A 17659-nucleotide genomic window follows, 5' to 3' on the forward strand; every position below is an offset into this window, starting at 1 on the left:
TTGTTTTTCCCAAATAAGGAATGATCTTCCCACTGATTGCTTAGCCTCTAGACTAGGTTTTTCTGCTGCCCTCAGAATGAAGTTCTGATTTCCTAGGAGATGTTGGTGATCTTTTCCTGACCTTTCTTTGTGCCTCCTCCCAGCCGTTTGGTTAGTGCCATGTTGTCTGCCTTGCAGTCTGCTAAAGGTTCCATGACACTGCTGCTATATGCTCTGCTATAAATGCCCTTCCCCCTGTTTTACCTCATTAAGTCCTGTTTCTCACACACTAATGTGACGTCGCCTCTCCCCCAGCTGTGTCAGGTGTCCTCTTCTGTATCAGTGTTCTCCTCCTTAGAGCCCAGTCTTATTCTTAAACTATCACGACAGTTGATTTTCTTTCTGTCTGCCTCCCTCCTAATTGCTGAGCACCTCAGTGGGTAACCCCTGGGCCTGATGCTGAACACAGGTGGAAACCACAGGGGACAGCTTGACAAGTCAGGAAGTTTGGAGCAGTTGGAGCTTTTCAAGGTTGGACTATGCTGTGTTAGCGCTGGTGACATTCCTGTTTCTGCGGGTGTGAGAACATGGGCTGGGCACACATGGAGATTTTCAGGTATTTTACTCTAAACGGAGCAAGATTATAAATTGGTAGTATATTGAATATATAGCTAGACATGTTTCACAAGCTCATCTGTTACAGATATATGAATTTAGAGGAAAGTTGCCATCTTTTATCTTACAAAGCTTTATAGGATCAACTAAGGAATATGTGAATGATAGTTTAGTTTCAGGCTTTGGTTACCATTGCAGCTCCTAATTCCAGTGCTAGGTCATAATACCTGATTTTTTGCCTAGTCAATGAGTTGAAGTTTGTTTAAGAGAAATCACTTGAGTAGGCATGATACAAATTCAAAAGGCATAAAAGGTATACAGTGAAAAAATAAAGTCCTTACACTTCCCAGGTTTCACCCCTGAGCATTCTAGTCATCAGCCCCCTTGTTCTCAGGAAATCAACCACTGTTACCTAATTCTTTGCTCCACTTCTAAGGATAGTTTGTGCACAGATAAGCATCTGTGTGTGTGTGTGTGTGTTTGTGTTTCTGTTTTGCAAATGTTTATTTGAAAGGTAGAGTGACAGAGAGAAAGATTGATTAGGATCTTTCATTCACTGGTTGACTCTCCAAAGGTCTGCAATGGCCAGGGCTGGGCCAAACCAAAACCAGGAGCCCAGGAATTCAATCTGGATGTTTGATTTGAGTGGTAGGGATCCAGATATTTAGCCATCATCTGCTGCCTCCCCGGACATTACCAGGAAGCTGGCTTGGAAGTAGAAGAGCCAGGACTCCAATCTGTGCTTCCATATGGAATGTGGATATCCCAAGGTGACAGTTTAACCCACTATCCCACCATGTCTTACCCTGTGTTTTTTTTAAACAAGTAACATACTGTAAACTTTCCTGCACTTTTCAGAACACGGACAGTGTATCCTGGTGAAGATTCTCTGTACCTTCTAATAGAATTTCACTTTGTTCTCCCCTCTTGAAGCTGTGACATACTGTATGGTTGTATTCTTGTGTATTGATCAGTTCCTATGAGAGGTGACTAAGACCTAGATTTGCTTAGGGTAGTAGTAGGGGCAGAGGAAGCAGGAGATAGAGCTGACCTGAAATGGGAAGTCACCCAGAGGGCAGGGGAGACAGTGACGGGATCTTCACCTGATTAACGGCTTTGAGATGCAATCAGGAACCCTCAGAAGGAAGGCCGTGGCTCCCACTTTATCAGAAACTCTCAGTTTCTGCTTTCCAGGATTTTGCCAGAAGAGGAGATGTTTGCTTCCAAGGATCTTCGGGCTTTCTGGTCAACGTTAGATGGTTTACGTTAGTTTTCCGTCATCACAGCTTGTGCTGGTAGGGTTGTCCTCCACTGTTTACTTGCTGAACAGCTTGTGGTCCCCCCAAGGCTGGAGCTGCATCTTACTCTGCTGATGTGTGTCGCACATGTCTTAGTGAGTGAGTGAGGAGGCCATTGTGGTAATTGCATTTCAAGATTAGAGGACTCTGGTTCTCTTTCACAACACCACATACTCAAAAAAAGCAGACTGCTGAGTGGTTTTAACAGATAATTAATTTCTTCTATATTCCAGAACTTTCCCTACCATCCAGCAAGAAAACATGCAACTGTGTCTGTTAAGTGTCAGTACACATTTGAGGTAGCTGAAAGGCCGAAGTGCACTAGAAGGCAGCAGCGTGCTCCTAGCGCCGGCTCTCGCAGCCTAGCTGCTCTCTGGTTGCAGGAATGCTCCATCAATGTCAGGAAGGTCTGCGGGGAGCTTGTCAGAGCTCCTCCCCTCAGCAGCCTCGGGGGCCAGCCTGCTGTGTTCCTTGCAGAGCGAGGTTTCTATGAGAAAGACAGCACTTCTGGGGATTTCAGGGAAATTAAAAGGCTATTTGGCTGTAGGCAAGTGTATTCACTTTAAATGTGCACTGTTTCCAGAGAGAAACGGCTTTGCTCCTCAGCTGCTGATTTGCAATTGCTGTTTGTTTCCAAGTAATGGAAGATTACCAAAAATGTTTATTTTTCAGCTTGTTCAAATATTTATATTTTCTCTGGTTTCTTTTCTGAAGTTATGTTGGCTCATTCTTTTTTCTAATAAACAACTGCTGCTTGAATTTCTTTGTTTCTAGTACATAATAAATTTAGCTTTTGAACACTTCTTTTTCTTCACAAGATGATTGGCAAGTGAAATTCCTTATAGATGAATCCATCCCAAAGTAGAGAACATTGGACTCCAGTTTTTGGCAGGTTCTTCTGATCCTAGTTTTAAAATGCATGTCGTAGACAACAGAGGGCATAGAGAGCTGTCTTGGGAATTCCTCCTGTGTTTAGATGGTCACTCAAAGGGCAGGCTTCCATGCTTTCATGCTTTGTCCCTCCCCCGGCCTGCTTCTGGGGCCTCCTCACACCTCCAGGCAGCCCCTTTGCCATCTCTGCCACACCCTCACTGTGCCTGGCTCCCTCCAGTCTCTTCCCCTTCCCTCCTGTCCCTCTGTCCTCTGTGTACTGAGATTCCTGTGTCTGTCTTGTCCCCTCCCTTCTGTGCTGTAGTTAAGGTCCTTGGCCCCTTTGCCATATTGTCTGGTTTTCTTTTTAAAGATTCATGCATTTATTTGAAAGGCAGTGCTACAGTGGTGAGACCAGGGGGAGTGGATCTCCATCTTCCATCCGCTGTTTACTCCCCAAATGGCCACAGTGGCCAGGGCAGGGCCAGGCCAAAGCCAGGAGCTTGCAACTCCATCTGGGTCTCCCATTTGGGTGGTACATCTTCCACTGCTTTTCTGGGTACGTTAGCAGGGAGCTGGATTGGAAGTGAAGCTGCCAGGACCATATGGGATGCTGACATCGCAGGCAGGGGCTTAACCTGCTGTGCCACAACGCTGGCTCCTTTTAGGAGTTCTGTTCCCTGGTCCTGTTCCTTATTGCTCCTCTGCTTGCAATAAGTGAGACCTAGAAGAAAGGAGACAGAGCAAGTTTGGGGAAACAGTGTAAGCTGTAAGGTTATTAGGTATCTAGTAGTAGGTAATTGGACATATGGAAGAGATTGAAGATAAGAGCAAGAAAGACAAGTTGATAGTAACAAGATCTCATCAGTGATGAAGTATGCTAGAAGCTAGTGTACCAGGAGAGGATTTCGCACGTGGAGAAGAGAGTGGACCTTTCCTTGGAACTGGAGTACGTGACATGAGTGTTCTAACAGATCTGCCTGGTACTGAGAAGAGAGAAAACAAAGAGTATTATCTGAGCGTAGTGACGTGGTGAGGGTCTGTGAGGTTTGGAATTGAAGACTAAGGAGAAGAGGCGTCAGTGCAGAAGTGACTGCTGAACAAAACGGGGACCTGCTCTGAGCCTGGGGGTTCTTGCTGTGCAGGAGCACCTCTCTGAGGTGTGGTTTCCTCCAGCAGGACTGAGCAGTACGAATAGGTGAGAGGCAGACAGGATCCAGGGGCTGCCTTCCAATGTGCGGGAGGAACGAGCCAGTTGAAGATGCCAGTATGACTGTGTTGATGATGTCATCATCTTTAGAGCACAGGTTGTGGGCAATGTGAGACCAAGCGGTCCTAGCACCAGAGAGGAGGGAAGTGGCTTAGGCCACCATATCCCAGCTAAGATCAGTCCCTGGTTCATAAATGTGGACTTCCCTGGAGTAGTGGAGATAAAGAACTGGTTTTGTAGGCATCAGAGGTGGGCGGTGAGAGGTTAGTGACAGGATCTTCAGTAGAATGACACTTTTGCATTTGCTGTGGTTATGGAGCAGTTCTTTAGTATATAGGAATATTGAATACTGCATTTGGAATTCAGCAGGAAGATGGCAAGAGGCCAGGTGAGCTAAGGGCCAAGGCCTCTACCAGGTCCTGTGTCTACCATTGGTGTTGATGCCTTGTTAAAGAGCCATTATAGTAGCAGAAGTTATATGCTTCAGATAGAGCAGATTTTGTGTGAGGAAGGGATGTCTGGGAGGACCTCATGATGCTTAAAGAATGTTGACTCACTCCTCACTTCTAGGCCTGAGTCAGGTATTGTAGGAACTAAATGATAGGCGGGGAGATGACTGCTGAGGAAAGCCAGGCTGGAGAAGGTGAGAAAGACATTTGTGAACAAGGTGAGAGTTTGGAGGCTGTTCAGAATAGGGTGGCTTCCAAAATGAGGGACAGACCAGAAGGACTGCAACAGCGTTCTTGGCAAAGCACAGGAGGGCTTTTGTCAGCATCTCGGGTCGGCAGCGGGCTGCTGCTGATGGGGAAGTGAAGCAATCCCATGTGGTAGCTACTGGGATGGCTGCTGATACTACTGGGGCCTGCATTTCTCAGAGGTTCTGTACCAGGCTAACAACAGGTACATTACATTATCATATTGAGTCTTCATAACATGTTGTGGTATCCTTGTTTTACAACTACTGAGCTCAGACAAATGTCTAATTTACCTAAGGGCTGCATGGTTTCATGGTTCCATAGCCAGTTCTTGCTGATTGTGCTGGTTTCTTTTGTGTACTTGCCTTGTGCACTGCTTGTGCACTGGATGTAGTGATACAACCAGTGATTCTTGAGGGTGTGTTGCTGGAAAGCCTGCTTATTCCCAGCCCATACTTGCTGGGCTATAGCTCTCTGGCACCTCCAGGTGGCAGTAATGGTATTGTGATTGCTAAGATGAGAGAAAACACTGCCTAGCAGAGCGAGGTACCACTCAGTCACTGGTGAGCTGCAGCAAGAACATTTTCTTTGTTGTGAACCTGGCGCTTGACAGTACAGCCTTTAACAGTCGTTCATCCACCTGTAAAGGAAGATTTTAATGTTTGCATACTCTGAGTGTTTAGCCCAGGACTTTCAAGTAGAGTGTAAAAAGAGAATCCTAGAAGGGCATGAAACTCATTTGGTTGAGCCCTCCTTCTTGTCCATGGCTAACAACTCCCTCTGCTTTAGTTGATGCCTGGGGGTCTGAGGTGATACTCTTTCCCTCTTTCCTTTCTTCTTCTTCCTTGTCCTCCTCCTCCCCCCATTCTCCCTCCTCCTTCTCTTCCTCCCTTCTTCCCCCTTCTTTTTTTTTTTAAAGATTTATTTATTTATTTGAGAGGTTACAGAGATAGAGGGAGAGAGAGAGAGGTCTTTAATCTGCTGGTTCATGCCCCAAATGGCTGCAATGGCTGGAGCTGAGCCGATCCAAAGCCAGGAGCTAGGAGCCAGGAGCTTCTTCTGGGCCTGCCATGCAGGTGCAGGAGCCCAAGCACTTGGGCCATCTTCTATCACTCTCCCAGGCCATATGCAGAGAACTGGATGAGAAGTGGAGCAGCCAAGACTCAAACCAGTGCCTGTGTGGGATGCCAGTGCTGCAGGCAGAGGCTTAGCCCACTGTGTTACAGTGTCAGCCTCTTTCCTTTTTTCTTTATTATTTACCATTTCACTAATCTGTTATTGTTAGTATATAAGCATGTTTAAGTATCTCATTAAAAAAAGAAAATCTTTGAAAATCCTCTCCCTGAATGCCTCCTATTTTTCCTAGTTAAATTTCTTAAAGAATGGCTTCTTTTTTTTTTTTTTTTTGACAGGCAGAGTGGACAGTGAGAGAGAGAGAGAGAGACAGAGAAAGGTCTTCCTTTGCCGTTGGTTCACCCTCCAATGGCCGCCGCGGTAGCGCGCTGCGGCCGGCGCACCGCGCTGTTCCGATGGCAGGAGCCAGGTGCTTATCCTGGTCTCCCATGGGGTGCAGAGCCCAAACACTTGGGCCATCCTCCACTGCACTCCCTGGCCACAGCAGAGAGCTGGCCTGGAAGAGGGGCAACCGGGACAGGATCGGTGCCCCGACCGGGACTAGAACCCGGTGTGCCGGCGCCGCAAGGCGGAGGATTAGCCTGTTGAGCCACGGCGCCGGCCAAAGAATGGCTTCTTGAACTTTCTTCATCCCACCCTTTTTCCAACCCACCACCCCGTGTATCTGCCAATCTTCTGTTCAAAAGCTGCCCTTGTGGCCACTGAATGGAAGAGGGGTATTATATTTATCAAGACTCCATGGGCAGAACAAAGAATGATGTGAAATGTAAGATTTTCTTGACCATCTTGAAGGTGGTAGCTATTCTGAATTTCAGCTCTTGCTTTGCGGTATGAGCTGCTGCTACTTCTTTAGCACAGGGCTGTATTTATGGATGCTGATTGGTTCTGTTAAGCCACATTGAGTAGGCCAGGCAATGATGAGATGATGGCTTTAGGGATGTCTCTTATTGTTGCCTCTCCTGTCTTCTGGATTCTGAATCCCTTGAGAAACAGATCCACTGCTTAGATGGGGAGGCAGACATGAACCATTTTCATGGTGAAAGCTGGACTAGAAAATGTGGCTAGAAAGTTTCTGTAGAATTCTTGAGTTGGAGTCAGCTTTTTCGGTGAGGGGTCTACAGAACAGACGTGAGAATCCTCGGACCTTGGCTTAGACTAGTCAGAAGGTAACTGATTATGATGGCTTCAACATGCAAATTCTGTCTCAACTCTTGGTTCTGTCTGGCTCTCCATGGCTCCGTTGTTGATGGCTGCAGTCTTCAGCAGGGTTTCCGGATCCTAGAATGGTGGTTCTGGTCTCTATGTAAAATAGAGGGTGGCTAGCTGGGTAGACTTTGTATCCTGTTGATAATTCCTAGGACTATTTGTGACAGTTTGGATCTTTTCATAGCTAGATCGTACATACTCAAGGCTCAGGCCTTGATTAACGAGCAGTTACTGAAGTCATTGCTGTCCTTCCTGTTACTACAGAGCCAGTTTTATTTCTCCCTATTTTCCAGGTTGAGTATAAGCTGGGATTTCAAGTAGACAATTATGTGGCTATGGACATGCCCCAGGTCAACATTTCTGTTCAGGGGGAAGTTCCACGCACTTTATCAGGTGAGTGAGAGTCCTCAGAGACAGAGTTAACATACTGCTGACTGCCTGTGCTGAGCTGTGCTTTACCTCCTCCCGTGCATTGCTGGCATGGCTTGTTCTTCCCCAGTCAAGTCCTGCATCCCACAGTAAGACCTGGGTGACCACTGCATACGCACATCCTGACCACGTGGAAGCTCCTCAGTGCCCCCAGGCCCATTGGCTGGATACAGAACAGAGTCCCCAGTCCATGTGCTGGGACCTTTACCGTCTGCCCCTTCTGCCTAGCCAGCCTTGTTGCTGCCCTTCACTGCGTCTGTGTTCTCGCAGTTTGACACCAACTGTGATGTCCATACCTTTGCATGTGCTGGTCTCTGTGTGTGGGACCATTGTTTCCTCCTTTCTGAAATCCTGCTCATTCTGCGACACTCAGACTCTGTACTGTCCTTGTCCTGCTTCCACCTGTCCTCCCAGTGGTTAACTCTCTCTTCTGTTCTTCCTGCCCCATCTAATTGCATTATCTAATTGCCCCATCTAATTGCATTATCCTGTAATTTTTTTCTTGTTGTGTAGCACCTGGACACAACATAGGCACTCCATATATCTATGAGTAAATGAACTATCTTATTTAAACCAATTTAACACTTTTGAACTATTGAAATCTTTTTCTTAAAAAGATTTTATTTATTTATTAAGAGTTAACAGCCAGTGAGAGGAAAAGACAGAGAGAGAGAGGTCTTCCCTCCCCTGGTTCACTTCCCAAATGCCTCAATGTCTGGAGCTGTGGAGATCTAAAGCCAGGAGCTTCCCCCAGTTCTCCCACATGGGTGCAGGGGCCCAAGCACTTGGGCCATCTTCTGCTGCTTTCCCAGGCTATAGCAGAGAACTGGATCAGAAGAGGAGCAGCCAGAGTAGAACCGGCGCCCATATATTATGCTGTTGCTGCAGGCGGAGGATTAACCTCCTGTGCCACAGCACCAGCCTCTGAGTGAGATCTTAATATAGCAGGAATATTTTAAAATTGAAACCATAAGTGATAGCAGTGTTGTCAAACTTTTCCTGGCAGTCTTATTCATGTTATTAGTGATATCCATTAATTTACGCTTTAAGAAATGCAAGAAGGTGGATTAATTCATATGGGTAAGTAAAGAAATGCAGAAATGTTCTTATCTCTGATACACTCATACATACTGAGAAAAGATATATTCTAAATTATAGAAAAAGAATCTTTCATTGAAAGATTGAAAAAAATAGGCGGGGCCGGTGCTGCACCCATGTGGGAGACCTGGAAGAAGCTCCTGGCTTTGGATCGGTGCAGCTCCGGCCATTGCAGCCATCTGGAGAGTGAACCAGTGGATGGAAGACCTCTCTCTATGTCTCTACCTCTCTCTGTAACTCTTTCAAATAAATAAAATAAGTCTTTAAAAAAAATTTAAAAAAAGACATTGATGTTTGTTACCCTGTTGCTGCAGTTGCTGATAGAAGCCAGAGAATGTTTAGAAAGCTGTTGTTTAAATTCATAGTTGAGAACTTACCATATTTGTTTACCTGTTTATATTTAATCTTTCATTAAGAGCAAGATAAAATAGCATCTCGAGAATGAATTATCTTTCTTTCCTACCATATAATTTTTGTTACTGTTCCTGACAGGACAGGTAGGGACAGCAGGGTTTACCTTTTCAATCTGTAGCCTCAGTGTGTTGGAACGGCAGGACTTACGAGACAAAGTTATATATTAAAAATCGTGAGCCGAAGTTGAAAACAATTATCTCTTCATTTATGTCTTGGTTAGTTCTTTAATGCTAACTTTTTGTCCTTAATGAATGAAACACTTAATGTCTAACCTTGTGGTGTTTTGAAGATGAGGTATCTGAAAGCTTCTGTTTAATTAGTTTATGTAAATAAATGACTTTCAGTTTTATTACAACAAAAATAGTTCTGAAAAGTTTATTAGAGCCATTTTGAGCATTAATGTGGATTTTTAGAAAATTGAATGATTTTTCTTATTTTTTTTAAAGTGTTCCGGGTCGAGCTTTCCTGCACTGGCAAAGTAGATTCTGAAGTTATGATATTAATGCAACTCAACTTGACAGTAAATTCTTCAAAAAATTTTACAGTCTTAAATTTTAAACGAAGGAAAATGTGCTACAAAAGTAAGGAATTTGTCAACATTTTGTCTTTGTACACATTTAATTATGATGAAGTCTTGATTACAGCTGCAGATGACGAGAGAAGGAACACATCTCGTTCAGGCCCCACTCAGTCCCTGGTTTCTCAGTCTTGGCAGAACTGCGGAGATATTTTCCATTAGGGACATGAAATAGAACCAACATGACTGAAGAGCCAAAGAAAGAAGATAAATGTGTTAGGGGACCCTGAGTAACTTGAGTATCACTGTGTTTTCCTTATAAAGTTACTTTCGTGTGGAAGCCTTGCTCTGGGGTCAGAGAGACATGGGCTGGAATGACAGCTCAGCTCTTTTCAAGTTGCTGGGGCAAGTTGTAGAACCTCACTGAGCCTCAGTTTTTCTCATGTGCAAAATGGGCATTATACATGTTCCAGAAGTTTTTATTTTCTCTTTCTGCTTTTTAAAAAATAATTAAATTTAGCCTACAACGTAGAATATCATCTATAAATGTTAGTAGTTTTTTCACTTTTAATTATATTATCTGTTACTCAGGAAATCACAGCATGTGTGAAAGAGTTCCAGCATGCTAGGTCGTAGATCAAAAATTTTTGTAGTTCTCTTTAAGGGTTATCTAGTCCAACTCATTCACTTTCAATTGCAAAAATTCAGGTCATGTGGGTAGAACTGATTAGTATCCAAAGTGGTTAAAAAGAGAAACCCACACTTACAAATTCCCTAAACTTGTTCAGTGTTGACTGTTCTAAATGTTCCATGTACAGTAAGCCCATTTAATCCCTACAGCAACCTTAGGCAGCAAGTTCTTTTATTGTCTCTTCTTTTGGAGGTGAAAGCTGAGTTCTGAGAATCTGACTGATTTGCGAGTTCAGAGAGCTAAGTGGTGCAGCTGAAGTGCAAACCTATACTCTAGTGTCATTGTTAAACTGTCTCCCAACAAATTTCCTGATGCCAACAAGTGCATTAAAATGACTAATGTCCAGATACATGCCAAAAAATAAAAATAAAGCCATACTGCGTTAGAATAAACATTTTAAAAATGGTAAGTTAGCACCTTTTGGCTTTGTGTTTAGATACATTTTTCAGTTCTAACACATATAGTTATGTACCTACTTTCATATAATTTTAAAACTAAAAGGACTTTAAAAACTCTCTAGCTAAACCTAGCCGATTATAAAATGAACATAAGGAGACTGGGGCTGTGGAGAGGTTGCCTGCACTTCCCTGGCTGGTCAGTGAGGAGGGCAAGACAGCTGGCTCCTGGTCCCCAGGGAGATGGGCAGACTGTAGCATGGTATTTCATCTGTTACTCTTCAAGGCACAGTGAGATACAATTGGTGTGGTCCATGGGTCCCACCAATGCTGAAATCCACTAAGGAGTGATCTACCAGTATTCATAGTGATCTATGCCTTCTCCATTTTCTTTAATAGATACATGAAAATGAACATTAAAATTCTATTGTTGGTGTAATTTTCTATTCTGTTTTACTTAAGTTTAATATAGTACTACCCTCTTTATTTGGTGGTCATACTTTTCCATGTTCATGAGTTTCACTTTAATATGTGATCCCAGTGTATTTATCTGGTTTTCCAGGCCACTAGCTCTTAAAACAGTCTACTGTTAAAAAAAATCTGTACAGCATGGAGTTGTTACTGGCAAGAAAAATTTCCTTTATAGTTTGAGGATGTGAGTTATAATGTAAACAAGTTGTGCTACTCCAGAACTCCTTAGAACTGTTCCATTCTGCGAATGTGCAATGTGAAATTCCGGCGCACGTTTGTGTATGGCTTCCCCCAAACTTCTTAATCACAAAATCCTTTGCCAGTGAGCACCTAAAAGTAGAGCCCTTTGGCTAAGCTGGCACTATTGATTAATGATTGAGGTGATTATCAAATGTAGCTTTTAATATCTTGCAACAAATAACCTTGTTACTTAATTCAAGCAATGTTCAGATAGAACCCAAAACTGTGTTAGAGAAACGTTCATACAATTTAATTATAGTACTTAAGGATTTTCATGAAAAAGAAAGAATTCCTAAATAATCTTTTATATCTTTTTTAATTTAGAACTTGAAGAAGTAAAAACTTCAGCCTTGGACAAAAACACTAGCAGAACTATTTGTAAGTGTTACTGTATTATCTTTATTATTAGGGATTTAAAAAATGGTTAATTGAATATGAACGTGATTGCATAAAACTTGGAGGTTCCAGTTTGTTGAATGATAGTGATGCCATGCTGTTACACTCATGTTTGTAGGTTGGTAAATGAGTGGTTGGAGAGGTGCAGTTCATATATATCTCCTAGCAAGTTGGTTAAAAAGCTTTCACAGACAATCTATTTCCTGTCTTCTCAGGTGTTCTAATTAAAGTATGAACATGAAATATGTTCAAGATTTTATTAGCTCAGCTTGGAAAATCGAACTTGTGTCCTTTGCTCTAGCCAGGTGAAGATCTAAGCTTAAAGACAGTATATTATTTCAGCCAACAGCACTGAAAGTCACAGTAGATTTTGGGGGGAGGGGTATTGATTATGATTAGGTACTATAGCAGGCTTCTTTTTTTCTTTCTTAGCATGAGCACATCATTGCATCTTATTTTCCTGAGATAGTTGTTAATAGCAGTATCTTAAAATAATAATAGATTCTTTTAATGGAAGTTGACTTAAATTTTTTTTGAAAAAATTTTAAGTCTGCAAAAATTGAGAGTATGCTTCAGTGAACCCCCTGTACCCACCATCCAAGTTCATTAATGATGAATATTTGACCAGTGTTTTTCCACTGAAAAATATTCTGGCTGGTTAGGAGTAGGGTAGAATATTTTAAAGCACATCCCAGGCATCACATTATTTCATCCACAGATATTTCAGTGTGACTCTGTTAAAAAACAGAGCAAATCCAAGCACAGAAACGACAGTCACCCATACCTGTGCACTTGGATTTATCACATACAGCAAACATACCTTCTGATAGCTAGTCCGTGGTCAGCTCAGTCTGGTAGTCTTAGAAGTGTAAATGTTTCTGCCCTCTGAGTCAAGATTCCTGTGAAGCCTACACACATAATTTGTGGTTGATACTTACATCATCAGAAAGCACCTCCCTGATTTTTAAATACACTTATTGAAGAAATTGTATCATTTCTTCCTTAGAATTTCCCACATTCTTCATCTTCCTGGTGTTATTTAACATGTTTTTCTCTCTGCTATAAGTTGGCAGTCAGATTTCACACTGGATTTGATTCAGACCCAATTCTGGTGGCAAGAACAGTCCATAGGCAGTACTGTGTGCTTCCTGTCTCGTCTTTGTGTTACCTCAAGAGGCACCAGGTATCTCGGTGTGCCAAAAGAGGTCTTTTTCTGAAGGTAAAATAACATGAAGTAGTGTCTACTCATATCTTACTTAGATGCATTTCTAGAAGAAAAATATTTTTTAACATATTACTAACTCTCAAAGTTTACCTTTGAAATTCCGGTGATTTTACCCATATCTTTGTACATCCACAGGCTGTTTCCACAAGAGCATTATTGCATATTCTTGGTCTCTTCCTTGCTCCTTTCCACTCGTCTCCTTTCCAACCAGCAGCATTTGCTGAGATTCCATGGCATGCCAGGGCATTTGACTGAGGCAGAGAACCCTTGCCCTCAGTATCGTGTAATGTAGATGGGGAGATGGACGGGAGGGTGGGTAGTGGTAGCAAAGGCAGTGCAGAGAGCCTTGGAAACCTGAGGAGGGCCATGTTACCTCCACTAAGGGAGCGAAGGACAGCCTTCTGAGGAAAGTGACATCTCATCTCAGACCTGAGGGTGACCAGGCCATGACAGGCGATAAGTCACGTCAAAGTGAGGGAGTGAGAAAGCGCACACACCAGCCTGGCATTTGGAAGCCATTGAGCAGGGTGCATGTGGGGCACCTTCTAGCAGAGTGCCTGGGCGGCACTGCCACACGTGCCATGGGCTCTCCCCCGCCTGACCAAGACCGAGCAGCCCTGCAGGGGCATACTGTTTCCGTGGGGAAAGCTATGCCTTCATTTCGGCAACAGCCCAGTCCAGCCACCCTAGAGGTCATTTGGTCTCTTGGCATCGCTTTGTTCTGATTTGTTTGTTGATTTAAAGTTTAAATTTTAGAAAGCAATCTTATTTCCATGTTTTTGAAAGACTTAACTTTTATCTTTTGTCCTGACCTATCCCCGGAACTCCAGATTGTATGTCTGACGATTTACCATCTGCATTGGATTTGTACTAGGCAGTCAAGACTCAACTTGAACAAACAGAAACCTTTCAGTTCTCACTCTCCACCTGCTTCTTTTTATCTTTGTCAAGCTACTCTACCCAAGTAATTCCTTAAGCCAAAACTTTGATTCCTCGTCTTCCTCTTATGTTAGTACAATTTATTAACAAGACCTGTTGACTGCTTCAAATACATTTTTTTCTACCTCCACCATGACACTGTTGTCCAAGCCACTGTTCTGTGTCTTTCTTTGACTGCTCTGGTAACCGTCTTAGCTTGTCTGCTCCTTCTGCTCTGGTTTCCCCACACAGCATTGTTAACACAGTAGACGGTCAGCAGGTTTTTTTTGAGTGACACTATGTTTGTCATTCCTTTGCTTGCAATCTTGGCGATAATTTCCCATGTCATTTAGGAGAACCCTCGGATTCCTCTGGTTCTATTCAGTAGAACTATGGTGTGCACACTCATTGTCGAAACTCAGTCACACCGCTTGTCCTTGCTCAGATCACATACATGAGTGTGTCTGTCTTCTCAGTGAGTGTGAGTCTTTGTCATTAGGTTATTCTCCCTATTCTTGCTTTCTGGTTCTGTCTCTTAACAATGCTGTAAAGCCGAATATCATTTTATCAACGCAGTCTTTAAAAAACAACTAAACAAAGGTAATTTCTGTTACTCTCAAAAGAAAAAAAATTAAATGTTCTTGTGCATGCCTCTATTGTTCATTTCTTTCCTCTGAGTCAGTGGTCCTTGATTTCTCTAACCCAGACGTCACTACTGAGAAACTAGGAAAACCTACAGCACTGCGTGTTGCAGGATGCTAACTGCTTATTAGCCACTCTAAGTTAGTTAAAACGAGATTAAAATGAAAGCTTCAGTTCCTCAGTTATACTGGCCACATTTCAGTGCTTAATACCGGAGGCCCCTGCACTGGGCAGCACCCCTGAGAACATTTCTCTTACTGTAGAAAATCTGTCGGGCAGCACTATGTCAGTGTGTTTGGTGCTTACCATTTGTGCATGACTGTCATTTTTGTTTACCAAAAGTCCTATTTAAAATCTGTAAAAACTACAACAAAAACACTGAAAAATTGTGTGAGCCGCTGGTAATTGATGTTACCGAAGAGAGAATACAGGAGATGGGAATCCTGTTATGTAGAACGGGATACTCACTGTGTAGACTGGGTCACAAAGCAATAGACTGTGTTTGTTTAAAAAGCTTAATGTGCTTTTCGTTTTTATTTCAGATGATCCTGTACATGCAGCTCCAACCACCTCTACACGTGTGTTTTATATCAGTGTAGGGGTTTGTTGTGCAGTAATATTTCTTGTAGCAATAATATTAGCTGTTTTGCACCTTCATAGTATGAAAAGGATTGAACTGGATGACAGGTATTGTACATGTTTTGGGAAAGGAGAAAAATAAAAGCAGTTATTTGCATATGTGTAAGAGCCTCTGCACACCTGTGTGCACTGGTACAGGGGAAGGAGGAGGTTGACCAAGCTTCAGTCAGAGGAAAAATAAGATGTCCTAAACACTGCCTTTGGTTTCTCTGATTTTATTTATTTGTGAATTTGTGAAGTCAGAAATTAGTTTATTAGTTGTTGGGAGAAGTGGAAATTCGGTATGTTTTTTCCATCCCTGTTGAAATATCATTATCCTAGACTCCTATTACCTTTTTCTTTAAGATTTAATATTGATTGAAAGAGTTACACAGAGACACATACACACACAAAGAGGTATCTTCCATCCTCTGGTTCACTCCCCAAGTGACTGTAGTGGCTGGGGCTGGCCCAGGCCAGGAGTGTAGAGCTTCATCCAGGTCTCTCATGTGGGTGCAAGGGTTCAAGTACTTGGGCCATCTTCTGCTGCTTTACCTGGTACATTAGCAGAGAACTGGATTGGAAGTGTAGTAACCAGGACATGAACTGGTACCCATATGGGATGCTAGCATCACAGGCAGCACTTAACCTGCTGTGCCACAATGCCCACCCTGTCCTATTGCCTTTTAAGAGTAGCTGTTTCGTTGATCTGATCCCCAGCTTCATTATTTTCCATCTGTCCATCCAGCCATCTATTCATCCAGTAAACATTTATTGAGTAACCCACCATGATATAACATTGCCTCTCAACCTAGTTGTACATTAGAGTTATGGGGAAGTTTTGTTAAAAACATACCAGTGCGTGGGTCTCACCTGCCAAAGATTCTGATGTAATCAGTGTAGGGTAGTGTTTGGACTACGGTGTTTTTCTTAAAACTTCCTGGATAATTATAATGAACAGTCATTTTGAGATGCATTGGGTTAGGTATTATGCTAAGTGCTGGGAATACCAAAATTAATGATATACTTCCTGGTGTCAACAATTTAATCTTTGACATTAACTCATGATTATACAACTGTGTCAGTTTGATGATTGTGATAGGTATAGTATGGGATGGGATAGGGAAGGTGCTGATCACAGCCTGGGTGACTCAGAGATGGCAAGGAAGAGGAAGTTATAATCAGGTAGGGTAAGAGGTGGAGGTGGAGGTGTATGTTCACGACACAGAGTCCTCGTTTCCCTGCTCAGTGACTGCCAGTTGTGGACTAGACATCCCTGTTTTCGTATGTGGAAGTGCTTCTCCCGTTCTCTTTGAGCCTTTGGTCCCCTTCTTCCTGTGTCCTTACCTGTGCTCTTGTCACATGATGACTTGTTCCTCACTTGTGCCCTGTAAGGTTTTTGTTCCTGCTTTCTTTTTGCCCATGGGACTCCCTGTATTTTCTCCTAGTCCAGACTGTTCATTCTTTAAGTTCCAACTCCAGTGCCAAAGTTTTCATAGTCTTTAAGCCTCCCAGCTATTCATATCCTTCTCTCTCTCTCACTCGCAACTCCCTCTCTTATTGTACTTTTTCCCTCTGGGTCTCTTTTTTTTTTTGTGGGCTTGTCTCATTGGTCCTGCTGGAATGTCAGCTCTCACTGCCCAGTCGGAGAGCGGTGTGTCTCCCCCGTTGCCGGATCCCCAGTCCTAGCCCAGTGTCACCTGTGCAGTGAGTGAGCACATTTGAGCATAAAGAAGGACAGCAGGGGCAGGGGCAGGGGTCTGCCTCCGGATACTGCCTGTCCTCGCTGTTCTGCTTTCCGTACCTGTGTAGAGAAAGGAGAGGAAAAGGGTAAGAATGATAAGTACGTGCATTGTGTACCTGGTGGTGTTGGAAATAGGTTTGACAAAGGAACAAATAACATTTAGAAGAAAATTGAGAGGAAAAAGAGGTAACAGAAGCATTTTGATAGGACAGGATATATGTAAAATTAGAGGGGTTTCTGGTGAGCATGCTGAGAGTTGCATTTAAAATAAATTATTTATTTGAGAGATGGAATCAAAGAGTTCTCATCCCTTGGTTCACTCCCCAAATGCCCACAACAACCTGGTCTGGGCAAGGCCAAAGCTGGGAACTGGTGACTCAGTCCAGGTCTCCCACTTGAGCCATCACTGCTGCTTCCCAGTGTATGTATTAGTAGGAAGCTGGATTGGGGTCAAAGCCAGGACTTGAATCCAAGCACTTCCATACGGGATGCAGGCATCCCAACTGGCATCTTAACTGCTTAGCCAAACGCCCACCCTAGGAGTTACATTTTCCTTGAGTGCTTGTGGGCCAAAATTGTGCAGGAACTTTCAGTTTCCCTGGGGCATACACTTTTGACTACTGAAATAATTGGTTATCACCCATTAATAAGTGTTCTGACTCGACAGTTTTTTGGGCAAAGGTCTTCAGACATTGAGTAAAAGCAGCCTCTATTACTGTGTGTTTTCATTGCCTGGTGGTCAAGAGCGTGAGTGTGGAAGCACACCTCTGAGGTCTGGTGGTTCTCCTTCCTAGCTTATGTCCTTATGGCCTCCGTAGAGTAAGTTACGGAGCTCCGCCATGACTCTGTTTCCC

The 17659-nt window shown here is 43.2% G+C and overlaps 1 protein-coding gene across 2 annotated transcripts in view; it reads left to right on the plus strand.

The window, feature by feature from the left end:
• Nucleotides 1-17659, plus strand: part of RYK (receptor like tyrosine kinase) — a 101972-nt gene that overhangs the window by 46426 nt on the left and 37887 nt on the right. For both annotated transcript variants that reach the window (XM_062214558.1, XM_062214564.1), the window contains exons 3-6: nucleotides 7301-7400; nucleotides 9395-9529; nucleotides 11587-11640; nucleotides 14986-15130. In XM_062214558.1, the coding sequence (XP_062070542.1) occupies nucleotides 7301-7400; nucleotides 9395-9529; nucleotides 11587-11640; nucleotides 14986-15130 (434 nt within the window). The remainder of the gene's footprint in view (nucleotides 1-7300; nucleotides 7401-9394; nucleotides 9530-11586; nucleotides 11641-14985; nucleotides 15131-17659) is intronic.

The sequence above is a fragment of the Lepus europaeus genome, chromosome 2 (genome assembly GCF_033115175.1).
Source record: "Lepus europaeus isolate LE1 chromosome 2, mLepTim1.pri, whole genome shotgun sequence".
In the NCBI taxonomy this organism is placed as follows: Eukaryota; Metazoa; Chordata; class Mammalia; order Lagomorpha; family Leporidae; genus Lepus; species Lepus europaeus.